This window comes from Herpailurus yagouaroundi, unplaced genomic scaffold (assembly GCF_014898765.1).
Source record: "Herpailurus yagouaroundi ecotype Mexico unplaced genomic scaffold, PumYag 29, whole genome shotgun sequence".
NCBI classification, from domain to species: Eukaryota; Metazoa; Chordata; class Mammalia; order Carnivora; family Felidae; genus Herpailurus; species Herpailurus yagouaroundi.
In genome coordinates, this window is record NW_024412377.1 from 89,014,190 (window position 1) to 89,028,576 (window position 14,387).

General features: G+C 33.5%; 1 protein-coding gene across 4 annotated transcripts in view; it reads left to right on the forward strand.

Annotated features, from left to right (window-relative positions):
• TMEM161B (transmembrane protein 161B) overlaps positions 1-14,387 on the forward strand; it is a 73,028-nt gene that overhangs the window by 46,033 nt on the left and 12,608 nt on the right. For 3 of the 4 annotated variants that reach the window (XM_040449225.1, XM_040449216.1, XM_040449242.1), the window contains one exon: positions 13,786-13,937. In XM_040449225.1, coding sequence (XP_040305159.1) covers positions 13,786-13,937 — 152 coding nt within the window. The remainder of the gene's footprint in view (positions 1-13,785; positions 13,938-14,387) is intronic. The other variant, XM_040449234.1, reaches the window with a different exon arrangement.

A 14,387-nucleotide genomic window follows, 5' to 3' on the forward strand; every position in this document is an offset into this window, starting at 1 on the left:
TCTTAAGAGCTACTCAGACTATTGTTTATGTGAATAAATTTCATCTTTCATTTCACTCAGTAATGCCTAATAATGTGAGAGCAAAGGTCCCACATAGTCTTCAGCACTGAACTGGCTCTGCTTAGTTTTGAGTAGTGCACTCGTGAAATGCACCAAACAATAGCATCTCTGCGGGAATCTAGTAGCTGGCTGTCTCCACCATCCTAGAGAAGACAGGAAGTGCTGAAGGGCTTTAGAATCCAAGCTATTTTCTGCCAACTTTGACCCTTCACAAAAGGGATAGGGAAGAAGGAAAGTAGAATTGTGTATATGTTGAGGTATGTGATTTTCCTTCAAACTTGCATCGTGTGAGAAAATGATCGACTGCCTTCAGTAGTATGCAGGAAACCAGAATTTGAATGTCATATCCAGATTAGCACTAGGGAGGAGTCTGTTTATAGCCTATCTTTTATCTTAGTTATAACATGTCTGGTATGCCTTTCACATCGTATGAACAGAGTATAACTGCTGTGACCTCTGTTTGGCTTCTCTTTATTTTCTTATTGTATGTGCCTACTTATTAGTCAAACACATGTCTCCATTGATTACATAGGACAATAGCTCCACTTAATTCCAGAGTCACACACACATCAGTTAATTCAGAAATTCTCTGCAGTTGTTACTGATAAAATGTCCTTTGTTAAAGTGGTCCCCAATTTAGACACGAATAATAACTTAAATAATTGGTTCATTTAAAAGCAAGGAAGAAAACTTTTATTTCTGCGGTCATTTTGTTTTTGTCTCCCCATGAGTTTTGTTTTACATACTTGTAGGGCAACAATTAGAACTTCTTCAGAATCTTGGAAGTTCTAAAAGCATAGGAATGAGTTTTTTAAACTTGTGACACTAAAATCTTGAACCTGCTCCCTAAAACTAGGCTGTCTTTTATCATCAGCTCTACTTGCTATGTTTCAGCAGAGTTGTACATGTATCTCAGCTGTGACACCTTCCAGTCTCACTTCTAAACCCAAACTAACTCTCAGCTTTTCTCCCTTGCCCATTTGTAATTGTAACCACCTTATTTGGTCAAGTGTGTGTGTTCCAATTCCATTTATGCTGAGTTACATGGTATGGGGAAGGTAAAAGGTAAAGAAAGCCTTACAGTGAGGATGGAACAGTTGTGTTAATTGTCTTTCCTGCATGATGGTCCATGAAGGCTTAGAGTCACTGGAGAAATGTCTACTGATTTTATAATATGAAGTATATCATTTTTATTTATGAGTAAAGGAAGACAGAAAGGTAAAAATGATGCTTTCAAAAAATCCAGTAGTCCTTGGGTGGAAGTAAAACTTTTAAAAATTAAAACTCTACTATCTATGGATTTTTTTTTTTTCAAAGAATCTTTCCTTATGAATAAGCTGTATCACGGAGTAATATTGAGTCAATTACGTGAATTTGAGTGAGAAGAAAGCTATTCTACAAAGAATGATAAAGCTTCTCAGTAGTCCTATTATATTTGGTTAAAGGACTGGATCATTAGTCACATTTCCACACTGCTTGTATTTTACAATGTGGATGGTTTAAGGTACAAAACCCTATTATGTATGTTTTTAAGGCTATGTTTTAAATTTTTAATTTGCCTTGGTTGCCAGCCATGCAAATTTTACACAACGACAAAAGTTGGGAATGGTTTAAATTGAAATAAATTCTAAGGTTTTCTGTGTTAAATATTTCAGGTTTTTTTGTGTAGATTTGTAAATTAAATGTTTGTAAATTGAATGCTGCACTTGTTTGCTATAGGAAATAGACAGCTATAGCAAATTATCACAACTTGTCACCTTTTCTAAATTCCTTAAGGATTCTAAATTGCTGTATTCTTACTTTACAAAATGTTCTGTTTTATATTAACAAGAGAAATGAAGCACTAAACCCTAAAGTGAACTGCATAAGCTATCACGTCTCCTAGTGAGAAAGGGACAGAGTAAAAGCTTTTGAATCTAAGCCAAAGTACTTGTTTGAAAATTTGTACATAGCATGGTGTGTCAAAGATTGTTTTATAAACTTTTAAAGGTCTTCTGTGATACCAATGTTGCCAAATTTTTTACCTTTCAGGTTGGAAACTTAGAGCTATATAGAGAACTTACTTTGAGAGATAAAATCAGTATTTCTCATTTATTAATTTATAATTGAGATTTTTTTCCCCTTTTAGCTAGGAAGTGAGAATTTTTCTCCTACACCTAAAAATTTAAGGATAGTCTTCATTGTTCTGCTATATTTTTTTGCTTGCTTTTGTTTTGAAATAAAACCTGTGTTTTATGCTTTCAGAAATCCATGACCATTATTTCCTTCCACAATTGGGCTAGGTTGAGGCTGTGTCTGTAAGCTTTTGTGGGACAGATTTTAAACATGCAAAAGTTTTTGCTTAAATCTGAGAGAAATTTAGGTTCTGTTTCTTTTCTCTTTAAAATAAAGTAATTGAACCTTCTTCTCCTAGAAAATAGGAAAAACTTTAAATTATCCAAGTTGGTTGTTTTGTTTTTTAAGTTGGAAGACAGGATCAATTCTTTTTAAAAGGATTTTACTGGATAGGTCATTAAGGATTAATGTACTTGTTAGTTTTCATTGTACACACTGTAGCAGAATCTTGGTATAGTTTTTAGGTTTCTTTGCAGTGAGAATGCAAAATATAATGTGTTTTGAGTATTTTGGTTGCTTTTTATATAAAAATAGGTGTTAAGAGATTTAGCCATTTGAATAGAAAACAACTTTATTGTTAGTGGTCACCAAAACAAGACCATAATCTTTCACAGAGTAGAGAACTTTCACTTTAGATGAAAATGACTGACTTGAGTGGAAACATGATTTTAAAAAGATAACCATAAATTTTGGGAAAAATTTTTTGAGAATCCTCTGTTATTAGGATAGTATCCATTATGTTTGTTTATTGGCAACAAAATACTTATTCTCAGAATATGATCTCCTTCTATTTCCTTCTCAAAAAAAAAAACATTGATAAATATCTTTGAATAATTTCAAGATGTCAGGATGTAGAAGACATTTTCTTAATAGGAGAATTGGGTCTTTAAAACAATGTAAGTACAAACTAAACTGAAACAGTGTTTCCATAAGTATATGTTCTTTAAGTTGTTATCCGAGATCTGAGAGAAATTTGCCATTTTAGATCTAAAAATTAAGCTTTCTCATTATTTAAAAGCTCTTTTCTCTGGCTCAAAGATAAATATATTTAAAATGTTTCCTACTGATTGAATCTTTCCACTTGTCCTTGATTTTTCTTTCCTGTTGTAACTTTTATATTTGCATCTATAATGGCCTAATTCCGGTTGCAAAAAATGTTGATATTGAATTAGAACTTTAAAAATGTCAGCCATGTGGCAGAAAAAAATTTATCTCACCCCTAATGTTTTTCTTTAGCTCAAAGGTTGAAATTTTATGATCTAAAATAAATTAGCCCTTAAAGTATGTGATCCATTCAGCTAAGAACTGAGGGTTAATAGGGAAAAGAAAAAAAATTATTAAAAGAAAAATTTTGAAAATGACCATTTGCATCAGTAGTTTTGCATATACAATTTTGAATATTTACTAATATTCACTATGAAAGTCTAATTAACAGTTATCTATGAAAAGAATAAAGGTAGCAGGAAGAACTTATAGAGAAAGCATTTGACCATTATTTTCATTAAATCGTAAATCAGGAACTGTCTTGTCTTTTACATAGTGTTTTTTGTTATGCATGTCTATAAATACAGAAGCTTAATTTTTTTGGTCTAATGTTATTTACATTATCAGGTTGTATTTATTTATGAAAGGACAAGAGTAAGTATATCTTATTTGGAAATTGTGGAAGAAAGAACAGACTTAAAGTCTGTTTTAGAGAAATTTCATTTTTAAATTATTTAAATTTAAGTTATTTTACATATAAGAAATTTTATTTTGAAAGTCTTTTAGATACCTGAAAGTATTTCAGGTGTGGTTTATTATTTGTTTTTTTATATGAGTAATTTATGTTTAATAAGCATATTCATGAGATTGGAGCATAAAAGGATTTTTCCATATTTCAAAATAATTTGTTACATAGGTATTAGAGAAATTTGATAAGTAGCTCAATAAGAAACTTTGTTACTATCTCAGCTAGTACAGAAAGTTTCTGTAAGTGATCTCAAAGTTACCAAAGTTGTCAGTGAGGAAATCTGATTTATATTCTCTTACATCAAATGCTAACAAAAGTCTCTCTCCTTCTCAGGAAGTTTTTTAGTCTATTATCATATACTACTGTTTGGTCTTGTTATATATTAACTGAATAAAATACACATTGCTCTAAAAGTTTGGTAAAACAAGCAGTTGAGTTTTGAGTTGAAACATGGTGAAGATTCGACAAAATATAATCCCAGGATAGATGTCAGTTGGTTCAGCAATAAACTGGCCAGGAATAAACCGTTAGGCACAGGGGTTATTGCTGGAAAATACACAGATTTTTTTATTTTGGAGAAAGAATAGAGCTCTTGGAAAAATGCCTGTGTAGTTCTTTATAAAATAGGTTAAATATTTGTTCTGTTCTGGGTTGTTTATACATCAGGTCTTTGTCAGTGGATGGATGATTAGATTGTTTTGAAATCATAAGGATTTATGATAATACTGTTCCACAGCATTGAAACATTTCTAACAGTTGGTTAGTATTAATTACCATTAACATTTCGGTATATTTTAATAGGATGTGGAAAAAATTTCAGTGCATGTGATTTAAAAGGTAGTAAAACATACATGTGCTTTACACTGTGAATTCATAAGTAGTTTTGGTTCTGTTAAACTCCAGGACACAATGTACTTTTTTCTGGAGTTGAGGGGTATGTTGTAGACTTTATTAAAATCTAGATTGAATTTCTTAAAATGTTAACTTTTATCAAATAATATGTACACATAGGTTATATAGACAAAAGTTCTTAATGCGTTAAAAACCAAGAATCCCCTTCTTGACCCTCCTTGCCACTTCTCATGTTTTTAGCTGATTATTTTGGTTTTTAAAAATCTTTGTATTTCTAAATATAATGCTTACACTATTAATTCACTTCTGATAGGTGAGGATTTTTTTTCTTAAATTATGCCATCCTCTGTGCTTCTTCCTCTCTTTTATGTTCTTAGTTTAATTATTTTATAATTTTAGTGAAAATTGTCAATATTCAGTGATAATTAAACCTATATAAATATTATTCATATGTGAGCATTATAAGGTATTATAGCTTCTGTAATTTTTTCATTTTAAAAAATTTATATATTTTTTCCTTGTATTTATTATTAATTCCATTACCTTTCCACAAGGTTGCTTATAACTTTTTTAGTTGTGTCCTGTCCCCATGTCCCCCTGACTCCCCTTCCCCACTGGTCCCTGTGGAGATGCTCTTCCTGGAGACCCTCCATTCTCTAGCTTTTATCTGGAAGGGTTGCCTTTCAGGCTTGCTAGATAACCATCCTTTTGTTGTTATCTAGGAATTCTCTTTGCCTTTTTCCCAAGTTTCATTTCCCATTTCCAGAATTCACTATTTTTCTCTTTTTTGGTTTGTTCATATATTTTGCTGGAGCTTTCTGCCAAAGTGTGCATGCAGAGTAACTAGTTTTAGACTGCTGTCTTATCTGTACTCTCATTAACCTGGATATAGAATTCCAGGTCATCAGTATTTTCCTTCATAATTCCGAAGACATCACAACCAATGTCAGACTTTGCTGTTAAGGAGTACAGTGTCATGATGTGTAATCTCTTTCATATGATTTGTTTTTCTTTATTTTTCTTTTCAGGAAGTTTTACAGTTTTCCTTTGTCTTGTTTTTGAAGATTTGTGATCTTGTAGTACCATGTTGGAAATCTTTATTTTATTCTTTGTGCTGGGCTTTTGGTGGGCTACTTTAATTTTGAAACTTTGAGTTTGGAAATTTATTTTATGATGCCTTTGATAACTTCTTCCTTTTTGTAATCCCCCCACCCCCTGTTCTTTTTCTGTCTCTTTTGTTAGTAAGATATTGTACCCCCTAGATTGATTCTCTTATTTTGTTACCCTTTACTGCTTGACGGAACTGTTCTTCAACTTTATCTTTTAAACCTATTTTTAAAATGGATTTTGCCTGTCCTATTCGAATTTTTTCTGAGCTTATTTTTGATATCTAACCATGCCTTCATAGCATCCTGCTCTTGTTCCCAAGATGTATTGATCTTTGTTTAGCCTTATGAAATACAGGTATATCTCATGTATAGATATCTTTGTATAAAAACATGTGTGTATCTATTTGTATATATATAATTTTTTTTATTCTGCCGGTATCCTCTTTCTTTTCTCCAACAAGTTATTTTCCCCTTTGCTCATTTTTTCTCTTTTATGTAAGATGCTATGCTCTAATGCAAGGATTGATAAACTGACTTGCGTCCGGTTTTTGTATAGCTCTTGAGTGTGGGTTTCAACATTTTTAAAAGGTTGTTTAAAAAAAAATTAAGAGGGGCGCCTGGGTGGCGCAGTCGGTTAAGCGTCCGACTTCAGCCGGGTCACGATCTCGCGGTCCGTGAGTTCGAGCCCCGCGTCAGGCTCTGTCTGGGCTGATGGCTCAGACCCTGGAGCCTGTTTCCGGTTCTGTGTCTCCCTCTCTCTCTGCCCCTCGCCCGTTCATGCTCTGTCTCTCTCTGTCCCCCAAAAAATAAATAAACGTTGAAAAAAAAATTTTTTTTTTAAATAAAAAAAAATTAAGAAGCATACAGAAGAATATGGTACAGAGACTGTTGATGGCCCACAAAGCCTAAAATATTTACTGTCTGTTCCTTAACAGAAAAAGTTTTCTGATCCCTGCTCTAATGTCTGGAGATTCCTGGCTTTCCTTTTATGTTCGAGAGTCAGGCACTTTAAGCAAATTGGAAACTATATGTAAGTAGGGCTTGGTTAGCTTCACTGGAGATTATAGCTTGGTAATTCTGAAGCTAGTTTTGTTACAGGTAGATCATAAGGTCATTTTCTACTGGTCTTTTGGACCTTTTGATTTCTCTAGGAGAGTCTAATCTCCTTGCCTGAGTATATGAGCCTGTTGCACATGTTTTGAAGGTGAGAAAACCTTTGAGTAGGTTTTCATTTATTCTAATTTCAATACAGTTGCCTTAATCTAAATTCTGTACTTCAATTTTAATTTTTTAACTTAATTTAATTTTTTAATGTATTTTGAGAGAGTGGGAGAGAACACCAGTGTGACCAGGGGAGGGGCAGAGAGAGTGGGAGAGAGAGAATCCGAATAGCTACCAGAGAGAATCTCTGATAGTACAGAGCCCAGAGTGGGACTCCATCCCGGGAACCATGGGATCATGACCTGAGAGCCAAAATCAAGAGTCGGACGCTTAACTGACTAAACCACCCAGGTGCCCATAAATTTTGTACTTCAGATTCACTTTCTTCAGAGGCTAAATCTTCATTTTCTGCTGGAGTCAGAGTGAAGTTTATTACTTGGCTGCGCAGGGGGTGGAGAGTTGGGCATCCATTTTCTACTTATACAGAGGTCAACTCATACCTATGTTTTCAGCCTGACACAACACTGTTGTGTTTTATAGAGAATTGTACCTTCTAGATTAGCTTTTCATGGAAAAGCTTAAAAGATTTAAACGTAATTGGGAATTGTATCTGAAGTAAAAATAACTTAATTTTTTATTATATAATCTATTTGTCCTAGTATACATTCCCATACTACTTTTTTGGTATTGGAAGTTTAGTATTTTATTTCATTATATAGAAAACAAGTTATTGCCAAGAACTACAAAGAAATCTGTAATATTCAAAAAAGCCCTCTGAGGTGGTAAAGGTATTAGTTGCATTTCACAAGTGAAGACATTGGAGGCACAGAGAAATTATACATGGATGATCACATAATAGCAGTAGAACCAAGATTCATCCAGGCAGTCTAGATCTAGAGAATGCTTTCTTTCCATTTGTGTTACACTGTAGTTCAAGATAGCACATGATATACATAGCAAATGAATTACAGTAGTGAGCGCTTTGAGTTCAGAAGATGATGAGAATGGTCTCGGCTGGAGAATTAATGGTAAGCTTCATAAAGCGTATGGAGCTTGAGTTGAGTCTTTGACTAGGTAGAGGGAGGGGAATAAGGTAGTTCAGGTAGTGGGTTATGATTTACGACAGTATAGCTGTGAAATTTAGGAGATGGTAAATACAGCATTCTAAGTGGAAGCTTGAACATACGGGTATAGCCAGATCATAATACATTTCAGAATACTCTGGATATTTTACACTGTGGGTTATGGGAACATTTCTAATCTGGGACTCAATGGATACATGGTTTTAAGATTCATCCTAGTATTCAATTTGAATTGAGGATGCAGAAATTATAACATTTTAGGTGCTTGTGGTTAAATGGATTAAAGTAGTAGTGATATAAGAAAGATTATGCCTCATGCCTGGATTAGATTGCCTCTAATTTTTTTTTTCTTTCCTTTAGTGTTGACATATTTTGTAATTTAATTATTCCTTGGTAACAGAGTTTTGCGGTGGGTATAAATCTATGAGAAATTTCATTTTGGTCATTTGATACCAATTGGCTAAAATGTTTTCTTCTTCATTGTAAAAGGAGTTGGAAATTATCTCCAGATTCTTGTATCCATTTTCAGTAAAAATGAAGCAGTGTTTTTCCAGTCTGGGCTTAGGTCCCTCAGGCAATGGGAGAGATCATAGCTAGTTCTCAAAAGCAGTTCAGTTGTGATTGCAGGGGGTGGGGGTGTATTTTCTTTTTTAATCTTACTCCTCTTTCCTTTTTCTCCCCCAATGTGTAAGCTCTTATTATTATGCCAAGGAAGAGGTAGACCTGTAGTGTTTGATACTAGTAAAATGAACCACCAGCTTTGTTTTATTTTTAAGTAATGGAGAAGAGTTAAATGAGTAAGGAACACAGATTCAGAATATCCTAGAGGGAAAAATTTGAGCATCTGTGTTCTAGAATTTCACCATCACTCTTAAAGAGTGTTTTGTGTTTCACTCCTTAAAAGCTGAAAGTTAAGGGGAAGTTTAAAAGACTTGTAAAGTTGTTCCTAACTTGCTTTCTTGGTGCTCAGAGATAGATTCTCTACTTCATTATAAGACACACTACCATTTACATGGCGACAAGCTTCAGTAGTCCTATTTATTTGAAAAATCAGATTTTTGTTGTTGTTATTTGCTTTCATAAATTTCACACTTAACCTGGCTTCAGCTCTTACCGAAGTGATGAATATCACTTAATCATAGATATAATGAGGTTATACCTTTAAAATTGCATAATTTAAAAAAATAATGGTATAATAGAATGTTACATGTATAATACTTTGTTTTCTTCTCTGAGAAGTTAGGAAGTTTTAAGCAGAGAAGTCTTAACTTTGTATTTTTTAGTAATTGAACCACTAAAAAATAAATCATAATGTAAATTTAAATTACAGTGTGTTTACTTTGGTTAATTAGAAAACTATCCCACAAGGTAGTTTAGATTAATGCTTTGTAACTTTTTTTCTGCATGCACACACAGCTGGCTCCTCTCAGAAGCATCTTTCATTGCAAACAATGTGTTTTCACCCAGGTTAATGGAAGAAGTTTGCACTGATGGCGTTGCAGACCTTGCCTTTATTTCTGCTCACTGGAGACTCTTGATTACTGTCAGGGTCCTGTCTTGGGTATATAATCTTACTATTTTTTTTCCCCTTGGAAAGACTTTTATTTTAAGCAACTATGGACTACCAGTGTTTGTCTTTGATGTGAGAGCATTATAGAAATGGAGAAAAAAATAGTGGTAAGATATATGTAGTGATTAAGTTGTAGAAAAGTTAAAAATAATTCACATTACATCTTAAAATGATGTGGAACCTAAATGTGCTTTGTTAAACCCTCGTTAGTCATTTTAATTGAAATTGACATCCTATCAATTTGACAGTTCTACTTAAGCTGACTATTATTACAAAGTCGTGCCAACTTCTGCAAGGATGCAGTATACTCTTATTGTTTATAAATGATTTAGTAGCTTTTAGTAGCCAATATAGAAAGAGGATTGACAAATATGTTTAGGGAAAATTTGTACAGTAATGTTAGATGATTTTAGAAAGACTTATGAAGGAATAGCACATGGAATATCACAAAATACTGCATTGCAGAATAACAAGTGCAAAGTAAATACCACTTTTGAAATTCTTACTCTAATTTGCAGAGATTATTGGTTTTGCAGATTTATAAGACTTGAAGGTTTATAAAAATAATTTAGCTTTCTCCCTTATGCTCAATATCATAGAAAACTGATACCTATTCTTGCATGGGTTAGCTTTTTTCTTCAGTAGAGTTTCAGATTTCTCTATATTTCTTTTTTTTTTTTTTTTAATTTTTTTTTTCAACGTTTATTTATTTTTGGGACAGAGAGAGACAGAGCATGAACAGGGGAGGGGCAGAGAGAGAGAGAAAGGGAGACACAGAATCGGAAACAGGCTCCAGGCTCTGAGCCATCAGCCCAGAGCCCGATGCGGGGCTCGAACTCACGAACCGCGAGATCGTGACCTGGCTGAAGTCGGACGCTTAACCAACTGCGCCACCCAGGCGCCCCCAGATTTCTCTATATTTCTATAACCAGAGTACTACAAACTTAAATTGAGCAAGATAATTTTCTGTTAGGGTGCTGAATATTTGCTGTGGGTAATAATTATAAACTAATGGCATTTGCTTGTTTATTAGTCTTATTTTTTTACACTAAAGAAGTAATTTGTTCAAATACCTAACCAAGTGTATGTTTAACCTGAGTTATAGTGGATATCAGAAGACATTTAGAATGCCTGATAAATGTCTTCAGAAGGTGTATGCTAAAGTTCTATAATTGTATTCTGGTTATATGTACCCTAAAGCAAGTATTCATTATAGCAAACATGAAAACATGCAGAGGTGTTTTTAATAAAAAAGTTTAGAGATTATCATCGAGCTTTCCATTACCTGGTTTTGTCTGGTCTTTAGAAGCAAATCAGGTGCTTTATTTATAGAATGTAGCATTGTAAATAATATAGTCTATGAAGAAATAGGTTAAAGAGTTGAAATTAATTTCTAGTACAGCACTTTGTAGGTAGTCAGTACCCAACTTAACATGTAGATTGTATTCTTAAATGTTTAGGCGCCTGGGTGGCTCAGTCTGTTGACCATCTGACTTCAGCTGAGATCATGATCTCACGGTTCTTGGGTTTGAGCCCCGCATCTGGCTCTCTGCTGTCAGTGCAGAGCCCACTTTGAATTCTCTGTCCTCCCCACCCCCTCCCTCTCTCTCCTTTCAAAATAAGCATTTTTAAAAATTTATTAAAAAAATGCTTAGAAATAAAATATTTTTCTAGAGAAATAATGCTATAAGTGGCATCTCCACCTGTAATATTAGCCCATGAACATTCATTTGATCTATAAAGTAGCATACAAAACTATATTTTTTTCAAAGAAAATAACACTAATACTAATACGTGATTAGGAAAATAGATCACAGAAGTATTTATCTGGCATCATGGCATTTAAGAAAAAGACAGATTTGTGTGAAAGAGAGATGAGCTATGGTGCAAATAACCAAGATGAGAGCAGTGAAAGGCAGGAACGGGATGATACTGAAAAAATGAGCTTAGTAAAGGGTGTTAACAAAATACCCACACACTGTTCTGGGGGACTGGCTGAGCCCCTGTACTTTTTTTTTTTTTTTTTGACATTTTAAAGGGGGAACTATAAGCTAAATAAGCCTTAGGAAAACAAAGTCGTAGTCTTTATAAAACCCAGGCAATCCTTTAAATTCGTAACCATGGGTGGTAAATAATTTATATTGTTGTTATTACCAATGAAAAAAACAGATTGTTAGATTAAAACTTAAGTTTTTAATGTTTATTTTAGAGAGAGGAAGAGAGAGTGGGGGAGGGGCAGAGGGAGAAGCAGGCTCCAGGCTATGAGCTATCAGCACAGAACCCAACATGGGGCTCGAATTCATGAACTGCAAGATCTTGACCTGAGTTGAAGTCGGATGAAGTCGGATGAACTGACTGAGTCACCCAAGTGCCCCAGACTAAAACTTTTTCTGCGTTGTTTTTTACTTTGAGTATATTATTCCGGGGAAACAGTGTTGTTTTTGATACCATTCTTCAAAAAATCTATTTTACCCTGAAAGCATAGACTCATTACTATTTCAGCTTACCTAAACTACCTTGTAAAAACATTATTTCTATGGCAAAATTCATTCACTAATTGTTTGAGTACCTACTATATGCCAGACATTTTTCTTGGCATTCTAACTACAGAAATGAACAAGGGATAAGAATCCTTTTGAAAAATGCCAAAGAGTCATCTATCTTTATTACTTTAACTTGTCTTACTTTATGATAAGTGACCTTAACTAGTGTAGCTGTGATGCTCCATTTATACCCAGTATCCTAGGGAATATCCAAAAGAAATAGAGAATGGGTAATAAGTATATTAACCATTTTTAAATAGGGCAGAAAGGAATACCTTTTTAAGAAACATGGAAGAGAGTTCTTACCCTTTCTTAACTTTTCATGAAGAAGGATTCTTCTGATTATGAGAATGTTTTGAACTATTCACATCTATCATGCATGGCACCTCTATTTTTAGAAGGTTTCAAGTGGTACTACTCAACTACCATATAACTTAGGTGCTATTTACAGTTTAGAAGAGGCAGTGTAATAAGTTAAGTGAATACTCCCTGGATTCAGATCACCTAGATTTAAATCCCTGCTTCCTCTAATTTAGCTGTGTGATCTTGGGCAAGTTACTTAACCCTTTTGTGCCAGTAAAATTTTAAATATATAAAGTAATGGTAATAGTTGGTTAAGGTGAGAGTGAAATGAGTTAATTGGTAAGGCCTAGCACTTATAAATACTAGGTTACAGCTGTTACTGTTTGTCATGCTTGACACATAGTTGATGTAAAAGTTGCTTTTCTAGATTTTTTTTTTTTTTTTGCCAAGCACTTTATTATTTTGTTTGGCAGGTTTATGCTTTCAAGGAGAACAATTTGATATAATGGAAACCTGGGTTCTAGCTTTGGATCATCCACTGGTTTGGTCAGTTGGTTGTGGGAAGGGCTCAGATAAAATAATCTCTTTAATATTTTTGTATAAGATTAAACCATTTTAATTTTTTTTGATAGGTGAGCATGTTGAACCTTTGGCTGTTTTCGAATGCTCAACTAGAATTTATTTTCTCTGGAGTTTTTTGTTTAATGGTACTGTGAAATGATGATCCCAGATAACACAGTTTACCAGTGGCTATTAGTAATTCTCAAATTTTGAATTATTGGATGGTTTGCAGATTTCTTTGATGTGTGTTTGTGTGTTTAATTCTAAATTACTTGAAAAACATGCCCAATAAAAGATAGCTCCCTAAAATAACCTCTACCTTGGTGTTTCATGTCACTGGGAACCTATTTCATAAAACTGTTGTAATACTCTCCCAGTAAAATTTGAGTCAGATAAAATAGAAATAGATTTTTTCCCTAGTTACACAGTTTAATGTGTGTATGCACTTTTCATTAATTTAAAAATGTTATAAGCTTTGCTAAAATTTGCTTGTTTTTATGTCCTATTTCCTGGAAGACTAATCAGATTTTCATTACTTTGTCACTTCCTTCCAAAGGGTACCTTGTAGATAATGATGTTGTGGAATTAAAATAAATGTTGTAGTCAGATTTTACTGGAGTTCAAATCCTGTAAAGATGGTTGTATTTAACTCCCCACAAAGTTACTTGTGGTTTTTCCTGAACTTTTCCTTCTGCAGCAAAGTCCTATTTTCATTAACTACACACTATTTTAAAGTCGAAGATGGTGGTGAAAGATCAGTCTGTGTTACTTTTGGATTTTTTTTCTTTGTGAAAGCAATGGCAGTCTTGATTGTAACAGAAAACTATCTGGAATTTGGACTCGAAACAGGTAATCATTTCAAATTACTTTAAAAATCAATTTTGCTTTATCAAATGTTAATATTTTTTACTTCATTATTTAATTTTTATATCTGATACATTTTTAAAATTAGGGTTGAGGTGTCCTAAATAATTAACTTTTATTATTCTTAAATAAGGTCTTCCTTTTTTGTAGTTGTTTTAGCTGAATTTTTTGTTACCTTTTTTCAAAAATGCACCCCTTCCCCCTTTTTTCCTTACAGTTAAGTAAGTTTCTACAGTGCTAAAGTTTACTCACATAGATAAAGATGCAAATTTTAATGCAAATTTTATGCACACTTATGGAATGTACAAATATCAAAGGGATGTTTTCAAAGACTGTTCCTGCTAATAACCAAATTTTATTGCATTATGGCATACTAATTAGCACATGAAAGAGCTAAGCTAGTCGCTTCAACATTTAAGATGTTCTGTTTTCTAA